Source organism: Phascolarctos cinereus, unplaced genomic scaffold (assembly GCF_003287225.1).
Source record: "Phascolarctos cinereus isolate Bilbo 61053 unplaced genomic scaffold, phaCin_HiC Scaffold_3;HRSCAF=262, whole genome shotgun sequence".
NCBI classification, from domain to species: domain Eukaryota; kingdom Metazoa; phylum Chordata; class Mammalia; order Diprotodontia; family Phascolarctidae; genus Phascolarctos; species Phascolarctos cinereus.
Window position 1 is genome coordinate 248,838,289 of NW_027555736.1, and position 11,602 is coordinate 248,849,890.

Consider the following 11,602-nt stretch of genomic DNA (forward strand, 5'->3'; position numbering starts at 1 on the left):
CCTTAAGCCAAATCCGATGAGAATAAGATTCACTTATTCCCTCATCTTCCCATTTCCCCTCCACCATAAAAGCCTTTTCTTGTCTGTTTTGTGAGATAATTTACCCCATTCTACCTCTCCCTTTCTCCTTCTCCCAGTATAATCCTCTCACCCCTTAATTTTATTCTCCAGATATCACCCCTTCATCTTCAACTCACCCTGTGCCCTCTGTCTATATATATACATAATATAATTTTTACCCTCCAACTACCCTAGTACTGAGTTACAAATATCGTCTTTCCATGTAGGAATGTAAACAGTTTGACCTTAATAAGTCTCTTTTGATTTCTCTTTCCTGTTTACCTCCTCACGTTTCACTTGAGTCTTGTATTTGAAAGTCAAATTGTCTATTCAGCTCTGGTCTTTTCATCAAGAATGCTTAAAAATCCCCTATTTCACTGAATGACCATTTTTCCCCCCAAAGGATTATACTCAGTTTTGCTGGGTAGGTGATTCTTGGTTGTAATCCTATCTCCTTTGCCCTCTGGTCCCTTAATGTAGAAGCTGCTAAATCTTGTGTTATCCTGATTGTTTCCACAATACTTGAATTGTTTCTTTCTGGCTGCTTGTAATATTTTCTCCTTGACCTGGGAACTCTGGAATTTGGTTATAATATTCCTAGGAGTTTTCCTTTGGGGATCTCTTTCAGGAGGTGATCAGTGGATTTTTTCCATTTCTATTTTGCCTTCTGGTTCTAAAATCTTAGGGCAGTTTTCCATGATAATTTTTTGAAAGATGATGTCTAGGCTCGTTTTTTTTGATCATGGCTTTCAGATAGTCCAATAATTTTAAAATTCTCTCTCTTGGATCTGTTTTCCAGGTGAGTTGTTTTTCCAATGAGATATTTCACATTGCTATCTATTTTTCATTCTTTTGAATTTGTTTTACAGTGTCTTGTTTTCTCATAAAGTCACTATCTTCCAATTGCTCTATTCTAATTTTTAAGGAAGTATTTTCTTCAGTAAGCTTTTGGACTTCCTTTTCAATTTGGCCAGTTTTGCTTTTTAGGGCATTCTTCTCCTCATTGGCTTTTGGGATCTCTTTTGCCATTTGGGTTAGGTTATTTTCTAAGGTGTTATTTTCTTAAATTTTTTGGGGGGGTCTCCTTCAGCAAGCTATTGACTTGTTTTTCATGATTTTCTTGCATCACTGAGTTTTTCCTCTACTTCTCTTACTTGCTTCTCAAAATCCTTTTTGAGCTCTTCCATGGCCTGGGACCAATTCATATTTTTCTTGGAGGCTTTGGATGTAGGAGCTTTGACTTTGTTGTCTTCTTCTGGTTGTATATTTTGATCTTCTTTGTCACCAAAGTAAGATTCTATGGTCTGACTCTTTTTGCACTGCCTGCTCATGATCCCAGCCAATTATTTGAGTTACAAAACTTTGTTAAAGTAGGGGTCTGCTTCCAGTGTGGAAAATGTACTGTCCCAAGCTTCAGGGGTTTTGTGCAGCTGTTTTCAGAGATAATTCTAGAGACCTGTAAATTTTCAGTTCTTCTAAGGTGCTATGATCAAGGGTGAGTTGTTTCCTCCTTTCCTGGCTCGTGCTGTGGTCTGTGAGTGACCACAAGCACTCTTTTCTGTCTTGGAACTGTGAGGAGGATTTTGTCCCCAAGGCCACTGCAAGCTCCACCACACCGGCACTCCTCCTAGCCCCAGGACCACCACTCAGAACTGTGACCCAGGTCCAAGCACAGGCAAAGCGAGAGAATCCTGCACCAGCAGAGAGATCCCTGCAGTCCCCTTCTGATCAGCCACTCAATTCTCCCTCAGTCTGTGGGCTGGAAGCAGCTGCCACCCCAAGGGTGTACTTGGGGACTGGGGGCTGGGACTGCGCTCCTCTCTCACAGCACACACAGGCTTTTCCCACTGACCTTCTAAGTTTTCTGTGGCATTTTTTGGGGGTTGAGAAGTCTGGAAACCACCACAGCTGCCCGTGATTCAGTCCTCTGAGGCCTGTTCAGGTTCACTGAAGCCTGCATTTCCATGCCAAACTGCACTCCTCTCCCAGCCTGGCACAGTAAACCTTTCCAATCAACCATCCAGGCTGTCTTGGGCTGGAGATTTATTTCACTCTGTCTTTTTGTGGGTTCTGCTGCTTTAGAATTTGTTTAGAGCCATTTTTTATAGGTATTTGGGAGGGGTTTGGGGGAGAGCTCAAGCAAGTCACTGCTTTCACTCCGCCATCTTGGCTGCACCCCCTCTTCTCTTCCTTTACTCCAACTCTGTTCTTTCTTCCTTCTTTGTTTCCTTTGTTTAATTTGCACCCATCCTTTTAAGCCCAGTTTAGATGCTGCCTCCTCTAGGCAGAATCCTTTTTTCCTTAAAATTCACTAATATAACTTGTTTTTAGCTTGCTAATGCACTTACTTAATGCATCATTGTGTCTTATAATTATACATTTGTCTTACTCTCCTACTAGACTAAAGCCACAAAGATGGGGACAGTATTTCAGTTGCCCTGCTATGCAGCTCACAGTAGGAGCTTAATAAATAAACTGGACAAAATCTTCAGCCCTAACAGCTAATAGGGTCATATCCCCAACCTTTATATGAGGAGCCATTTCTTCTTTGAATGTACATAGGTTATAGGATCTTAATCATGACTGGGAGATTCAGGCTGTTTTTGGGAGGAAAAGGAGCAACTTTAGAAAATGTGTTTTACATACTTAAAATTCAAAAAATGCTACTGCAGTCAGTTGCTAATATGTGTCAAGAATTTGCCTTCTCTCTATAGAGAAATCCATATTCATTATTTTGCAAATACTATGCTGCAAGTTTTCAGACTGAAAAGCTTGTTGGTTTTGCACCTAAGACTGTACTATGAAGTAGAAGGGAGCTTGTGTGGTTAACATGTACAAGTGGCCCTTTAAAGGAAGGGAAAGTGGTAGTTTGCCGTTGTGGAAGTCAGTCTATCATGTCCAAATTTGCAGGTGAGATGTAAGGTGACCTTTGAAATACTTTGAAAGATAAAGGAACAGCTTTCTTGGTTAAAAGGAGGGTGTATAAAACACGAATACTCCCATTATCTCAGCAACATTTGATCCTTTCATTATCACTCCTAAGGATTTGAAATGATTTGATGTCCTTTTATTTCCTCGAAAAAGAGATGCATAGAACATAAAATATCTTTTCTGTAAAAGATAAAGTTTCATAAAGTACACTGTCAACTTTGCCAGATTAAATCTGAAAATACCGTCTAGAGCAGCATTCTCCTATTTAGAAACTCGATTTAGCTGCCAGGTCCCTACCCAGAAGACTGAGATATCACAGGACTTGGATCTAGGAGGGACCTCAAAGATCTAGTACAACTTTCTCATTTCACAGATGAGGAAAGTGAGCCTCAGGCCATTTAATTAGTTCATGGTAAAGCCAGGTCTTTCAGTTCCTTTGTAGTTCTGTGCAATATAATACAGGAATAGCAGTTTTTTTTGTTCCTGACCCTAACTTTGAGGAATGACAGTAGAGAATGCACAATTAACCTTGTTTCTTTCTTCCCTCTGTTTGGCTTCAGGTTGCCGGGTAAATGACATGGGAGATCTGCATTTCACCCCTGTGACCAATGATGAGCTCTACAACAATCTGATTGTGAACCCTCGCTCAGTGGGCCTCGCCAACCAGGAGCTGGCAGAGGCAGTTAGCAGGGCTGTCTCTTCTGGTCACCACTGCCTTACTATGGGAGGAGACCACAGGTGAGTGGGGTGTAGGGGTCTCACCTTAGTCCCCTAGCTTAACCTGCATATCCATACATGTGACTTTGGGCAAATTACTTGTCAGTTTTCTTATGAGGAATAAACTGCCTCACTGGGTTGTTGTGGAGATTAAATGAGATAATGTGTCTTTACAATTTATATGCTTTACTTCATAATCTTTAATGCTTTAAGTGTATAAAGATAAAAGTACTTTATAAATGAAGTCATAGAATCTTAGGGCTACAAGGCCTAGGGATCTTCTCCCCATTTTAGACTAGGGATTAGGAAACTTGAGAACTGATCAAATGTTCTATTAAGGAAAATTGACTAGGTCTTAGAACACTGTAGTAATAATGTTTGATAACAAATAACTGATGCCTTACTGAGTGTGCTTTTACACTGGGGAGGAGTTAAGTGCAACTGTCAGTCATACATAATTGGTGTTTTCTGCTAACAGTTTTGAAGGTCTATCTACATACAGTTCAGGCCTTTGAGGAGGCTGATTGTCAGTATTCTTATTCATCAATTAGCCACTATTTACTGTGCACCCACTTGCTAAGGACAGTGCTTGGCAATGAAGGATGAAAGATGTGGGATTTGGTTCAAGGAATCTTGTAGGATGTATTTATTCCTAAGTAAGGATTTAGAAAAGGAAGAAATGTCTGGATTGGAGCCTGAAAGAACCTATGTAGGCTTCTCAAAAGAGAAAGAGGGGCCAGTAGGCTGGAGTATGGTGAATGCTTAAAGTGCTTGAAGTTAATGGAATTTGTTGAATTTCTAACTGGAAAATCCAAACACAGATAGGACATCGAGGCAGTGGGGAAGCAACTAGAAGTCAAGAATACTGCCTTACGGCTCAGCGCTGTGTCCAGTGAGCAGTTCTCCCAATCTTTTCCAGTCAATGCAGGCAATGGGGTATAGAAATTTATCCTGCCCTACAGGAAAATGGAAGGGGAAGAGGATAAGAGAAAAGGGGGGGTGACAGAAAGGGAGGCAGATTAGGGGAAGGGGTGGGGGGAGGGGTGAGATGGGGAGAATTTGGAACTCAAAATCTTGTGGAAGTGAATGCTGAAAACTAAAAATAAATTAATTAAAAAATAAAAAAAAAGATAAGGTGAATCTCAAATTGCTAACTTTTGTTAGCAACAGGAAAAAAAAAGATTTGATGGAGAGAGGGGTAAGGAAGAGGGGCTTGCTCCCCCCCCCCAACTTAAATTTTGTTAGCTTTTGCTTTGACACTACCACCCCCACTTCCCGTTAACATTCCCTGCCCCCATCCACTGAACCATCCTTTTACCAAAAAACTTTCTACAAGGCTCTGTTTCTATCAGTGTCAATTACCACGGATTTCCACATACACTCTAGAAAATAGACTTTTGCCTGGTAAGAAATATCATCCAGAAAAGAAGTTTGACACATTTGACACATTTGTCATGTCTGAAAACAAGCACTCCTCTCCTGAGGTTGGAGGAATATTTCACCATTGGTCTTCTCTCAAGGCCATTTTCCTTCACATTACTGGAGTTCTTCTGCAAATTGGTCTGGTTATGCTAGCTTTGTATTATCCCTTCACTCATTACGTTCTCTTGATTCTTTACATCACTTTTTATAGTGCACAAAATATCTTAGCCAACCAGTCCAACTCCCCCGTCTGTCAAATGTTTACACTTCACACACCTGGGTACTAAGGGACGTACTTCATCAACAGATCCTCCCAAACCAAGACTGTTTATTCCAGTTCACAAGCGTGGCTGACATTTAGCTTTACATTATGTATATTTTTATATTGTTTATTATAAATGAGAGATCTGGCATTCTGCTATAAAATACTTTAAATTCAACCAATGTGTATTCAGAGCCTGCTCTGGACAAGATAATGTGATAAGCTAGGGAGAAGGGAAAGGCTGAGATAAAAAGATGACAGTCTCTACCCTCAAAGAGCTTTACCTGCACTTCTATGAGCTCATACAGTTTATTCATCACTGGGCTTAACAATGATGACTCTCACTGATTCGGATCCTACAGACTGGACCCAACTTTTTTTTTCCCGTTTGGTGGATAGGTCACTTTGCCAGGGTTTTCATTACATCCAGGCGTCAAACACTGAAAGGAACAGGAATGGGGGGAATATTTTTGGTATCTGGATAACATGTAAATCCAATGTAAAATGTGACAAAATAAGGTTTTTTTAATTAGTTCTAAAAAAAGGTCAATGGCCTTAGTAATAATGAGTGCCAATTTTTGTCATACTTGGTTTCTCTTTTTTTTTTAAAGAAATTTCATTTTGATGCCTTTTTAAAAAAAAAGTAATTTCCCAATATTTCTCTTTGTAACAAAAGAAAAATAAGCAAAGCTTTTCTTTGGCTCCTTTTGAACTTCTAGGAAGGTCTGGGGTGTTTATTTTTATCTCATTTAAGAAGCTATAGGCTTCAAATTTTTGAATTTCCTAAATTAGCAAATGTTTGATACTTTGATCCTACTGCTTAAGGCTCCCGGCAAAGTGTTACATGACTCCCTGGAGTTTGTATATACACATACATAGACACGAACACACATGGATTCTATTTAGTTATGAAATGAGTGAACACCTATATCACTTATAAAAAAATAAAATTTTATTGATTTTTTTTTATTACCAGACTTTCTCCATTATCCTTCCCTCTCCTAGACAGAATCATCTCATATGACAAGAAATATTCTTTAAAGGGGGAAAAAAGTTAGCAAAACCAATCAACACACAGAAAAAGTCTGAAAATTTGTGTAGTATATACTGCAACTGTGGACCTCCTACCTCTGCAAAGGAAGTGGGGTGGGGTGGCTTCTCATCTCTCTTCTTTGTAGCCCAGCTTGTTCCTTTATAAATCTGCAACATTCACTTCTGATCGTCTTGTGGTCTTTCCATTTACGTTGTTGTAGTCATTGTATGTACTGTTTTCTGGGATCCACTTCACTCTGCACCAGACCAAGCCCGTGTGAAACACTCTTGACCTGTTCCGGGGTTTTGGTTCATAACTATTCCCTGTGCCAGACACTGCAATACTCCTTTTCATCACTTGACCTGCATTATCCAAACCCAACCTCGGTTTTTAATTTTTGTCTGAAGTACAGAATGTGAGAATTAGTGGCACTTTATCATGATGTTTACTACATTTCTTCTTTGCAGTTTGGCAATTGGTTCCATTAGTGGCCATGTCCAGCACTGCCCAGATTTATGTGTTATCTGGGTTGATGCTCATGCTGATATCAACACACCCCTTACCACTTCGTCTGGGAGTCTGCATGGACAGCCAGTCTCCTTCCTTCTCAGAGAACTGCAGGACAAGGTCAGTTGATTGAACTGGTTACCAGAATGTTGAATGTTGACTCAAATAGGTAAACACAGCACTAATTATCCAGGCTTTGGGAGGCAATTGTGCAAGTTGGGATGAGTGATGTGTTGGAGATGTTTCCCATCCTGAGTAGGGAAGAAACTAATGTTGCTCCCACAATTGCCACAAGACTTTCTGTTTCTTACTGAAGAACCATTTCCCTTAAGGATGCAGCTTTGTGAACAGGGAAGTGGGAACCTAGCCTTCCTTCTAGCAATATAGAAAGCAAAAGTTACACTCATTGTAGTGTTGGGTGTGCACTGCCTTCTGAACTGTCCTGTAATATTGATGTGTGTAAAGGATAAACCTCATCACCATCACCCCTGGCCCCCTCTCCATTACCACTTCTTACTTTACCCTCTTTTGGTGCAGGAAGTGCCTTTCTTGCCACCCCTCTTGAACAGCTCAGGTGTTTATTAAAAGTAGTGTTAAAACTCTAGCTCATCCTTTCTCTTAGAAAGAAGCCAAACTAGGACAAATGGCAGAACAGTAAAATACAAGGGCTGCTTATTATGGAAGGCTTGAGCTTTTGCCACCCACAGCTGGAAACAGCACCAGTTATGCTTCACTAGGATCTGATCTGTAAACAGTTCTGTAACATGCAAAGCAGGAGAGAAGGACTTGGATCAGCAGTACTGATGCTATTTAGATTAGTTAATGAAAAACTGAGGCTACCCTCCAATCAAAGGAATATCTTATTCCCTTTTGGGAAACCATACTGCTGTTTTTCAGCAACTATTTACAACAAGTGGCTTGCCCTCTGAAGTATTTTCCAGGTCAGCGTGTCCAAATCTGTTTTTCACACATTTCATTGAACAACAGAGTTTGTAAAAAGTAGATAGCAAAAGCTGTCCTGTGAATGCAGTGGAAATGAAATTATTTTCCTGTTTGTTTTAAAACTACAGGTATGATTCGAATCCGAATGTTTTAGGCCAACAAAGCTACTTCTTACAGTCCTGCTCAAAGTAAATTTCCATCTTCATGATTCTCTTCAAGATTGGGAAATTTCCTGACTTTCAGTGGGAGTGACTAAAGGTTTGCAGGCTGCCACCAGAATTTTGTTAACAGCCTATCCTAGTGAAGAATTCTTAGCTACTGCACTAGACTCTTCTCTCCTCCCCACCCCTCTCCCCCCTCTCCAATGCAGCTTTTTCTCCTGTGAGTAAAGGCAGCGCTATAGCATTAAGCAAATGACAGGGTCCTGGAAATTATTTGAAGCTGTCAGCCCCGTTCTATACTACTAATTGACTGACATCTGTTCTGAAATGGAAGCATCATGGAGGAAAAAGGGATGCTCAGCATTAGGAGGGTTCTCAGAGCACACAAAGCTTGAGCTTTCTTTCCTTCCCTGTTTCACTCAGGTGCCATCACTCCCAGGCTTCTCCTGGATCAAGCCCTGTCTCTCGTCCCCAGATATCGTATACATTGGCCTAAGAGACGTGGATCCTGCTGAACAGTAAGCTTTGTGAATGACTGTCATGACCACCAGGCCTTATCTGGCCCCCTGACAGCGTCTCCTCTTGGAAAGGATCCAGCGGGGCTGGGCCTTCTGCTCTCGATGCTCCGGGCCTTCTGGACCTTGCTTGTTTCGAACTTTGTTCTTTCAGTTCAGAGAGCTCACCCAAACCCTAATGTCCTCACTGCTGCCGACAAGCTGGCATTCTTGGGGCCTTCTCAGAGGCCACTCCCTGCTTCCCGTGTTTGACCTCCACAAGTCACACACGGAACTCAAAAAGCCCAAGTTAACATGACTTATGTCATGCTGTATTCTAATTTAGTTGGTTCAGCATCTCCTGATTTTCATCAGGTGCTCTAAGAGCCTGACACTTCTGCTCTTGACCACGTGTGTTTTCTAAAGCTTTTTGTAAAGGAAAAGAGCATATGCAAAAGTGGAAATAATGTGATACCAGAGAGGGGTAATTAGAAGGGTATTTTCTTTTTCTTTCTTTTTTTCTTAACTATCCCATACTAGACGAAGTAGCACCTGAGCTTCCCATCTCAGTTTTTAACGGAAGCTGGCCTGACCCATCCCAGTTGCTTCTGGGTCAGAACCTCATGGTCTCTCCCCTTCAAGAACATATTCAACTCCCCTTCCTGAGGGTTCTGGATCAAACTCATTCACCTCAGTCTACACTTGTAGGCTTTCTAGGCCAACCAAAAATCCTTCCTGACTGGTGGATTTTTGAGTGGTCTACTATTACTACAAATTTTCATTCACATTTATCTCTTAAATGTTTTTATATTATAAACACTTTTCTTCACAACAACCCTATGAGGGGAGCAGTCTAAAAATCAGTCTCATTTTTAGCTGGAGAACCCAAGCGCCCTGGTAACACAGCCACTGTCCAGAACGGACTCATTCAAGTTCTTCTAGGTTCTAAATCCTAGTGTTCCGTCTAATCCGTCATGCTGAATCACTTGGCTAACTAGCTTTCCCTCCCTGAAAACAAGGACACACAAAATGACAAATGTGACAGAAATTAAAGGAATTCAACTTGATATGGATTCCCCTCAAAACTTGCAAATAAATGGCTGTCTCTTTACAAGGTCGGTCAACTTCCATTAATGATTGTCTTCCATTTGGGAAGCTGCTGTGGTGTATTTTGTCATCTTTAAGTGAACGATATTGGGAATGAATAGCTACTTTGGAACCCTGAATATGCATGAGTTAAAACCAAATCATTAACTCAGAATTCCTTTTCTTTGCCTCACCAGCTTTATTCTTAAAAAATACGACATCTTGTACTTTTCAATGAGGGACATTGACCACCTTGGAATCCAGAAGGTCATGGAACAGACATTTGACCAGCTGATTAGCAAGTAAGCAACTGTAATGGAGAAATGTTTGGATACTTATGCCCCAGGGGGTAATGGTGCTCAGGGAGTTGTACATTGTAGTCCAATCTTCAATCTGTTAGTTGGGATATCAGTTCATTTCTATCTAGTATTAGAGGCTGCTTCAAGTATAAGAGAAAGTAAGACCTGTAAGACGAGAGTTTTATGTCTGCCCAATACAGAATTTTTATTCATGTAACAGCTTTACAGCTTGGTAGCTATTTTTTTTAAAAAAATGCAATAGATAGGCATTCTAATTCTTGCTTTGCCAGAATCACCATAAGTTTCCCTGAAAGCAGTTTCACTGACAGTTTTTTGAAGCTGAGGAAGGATTCTAGAAAGGGACCTGGAATCCGATTCAAGATTTCCAAAGCAGCCTTTTCCCCTAATACTAGATCTTCACTATTAAGTGGGTTGCCATCTAGTATCGTGGAAATTTGAGCAATTCATATACATCATCCTCACATTTCAATTTCAGCCATTAGGCAGCTGGGATCAACTGGTGCTTGAACCTGAAAAGGAGTGGGTACTAAGATAATGGTGGGTAAGTTAAGGTCGGAGTCAAATCATGCTATTGTGCCTGGGTAGAGAGCAACAGAAACTTAATCCACAGTAACCTAATTTAATTTACAGCAGTGGGCTGAATAGCCTATCAGGGTCACATATCCAATGAAGTACAGAATTCTTTTTGTGGACAGTTTCAACAGCATTAGGTTCTTCCGTAAGATAGCACATCTTTTCTGTTCCAGGCATACAGACTAAGTCAAGATTGTCTTAAGGCAGTTTACATCCTTAAAGTCTAAATATAGATACCTACAATAACTTCCAGGAAAAGGAATCATTTCAAATCTGTAGGTTCAGGAGACCAAATTCCTGGATGCAACAGGAAACTACAGAACCACCTGACAAATGCAGATCAAAGTATGACTAAATGATAAATGTTTCCCATTTCCGCCTAGAAAACAAAGACCAATTCATCTAAGCTTTGATATTGATGCTTTCGACCCATCACTGGCTCCAGCAACAGGGACTCCTGTTGTGGGTGGACTGACTTATCGGGAAGGCATGTATATTGCAGAGGAGATACATAATACCGGTATGTAGCAACTAAGTGCAGAAAAATTTGTTTGAACTCTTACTTGCAGGATATTTGCTCCATTGTTCCATGTTAAAGACTTTGATTTGGACTTTTAAGATACATCGTATTAGGGGCAGCTAGGTGGCGCAGTGGATAGAGCACCGGCCCTGAAGTCAGGAGGACCTGAGTTCAAATTCGACCTCAGACCAAACAGTTGACACTTACTAGCTGTGTGACTCTGGGCAAGTCATTTAACCCCAACTGCCTAAAACAAACAAACAAACAACAAGATACACTGTATTATATCAAAAGGGGCTTACTTACATTTATAGATGTTGCATCAGCATCGTCCTGCCCAACTTTGTAAAATGGCTTTAAAGACTTGGGGACTTAACGTAGAAATTTAACAGTAACCTGAGCCCCTACAGCACGATTGCTCTGATAGGCCCCCTATCTTCCCTCCCTCGAGAAAGGGGGGAAAAAAAAGCGTTCTTCCCCAGATATTTCTTAGACATATAAACTAAAAATGGATGCCTAGCCAGCTGGAAGAATTAGAAGTTCCATCATTAAAACTGTGTCTTGTTCCATGGAA

The 11,602-nt window shown here is 40.7% G+C and overlaps 1 protein-coding gene across 1 annotated transcript in view; it reads left to right on the forward strand.

Annotated features, from left to right (window-relative positions):
- Window positions 1-11,602, forward strand: part of ARG2 (arginase 2) — a 43,652-nt gene that overhangs the window by 30,155 nt on the left and 1,895 nt on the right. Inside the window, exons 3-7 of the mRNA XM_021004724.2 lie at window positions 3,552-3,729; window positions 6,893-7,052; window positions 8,459-8,553; window positions 9,813-9,917; window positions 10,892-11,028. Of these exons, the coding sequence (XP_020860383.1) occupies window positions 3,552-3,729; window positions 6,893-7,052; window positions 8,459-8,553; window positions 9,813-9,917; window positions 10,892-11,028 (675 nt within the window). The remainder of the gene's footprint in view (window positions 1-3,551; window positions 3,730-6,892; window positions 7,053-8,458; window positions 8,554-9,812; window positions 9,918-10,891; window positions 11,029-11,602) is intronic.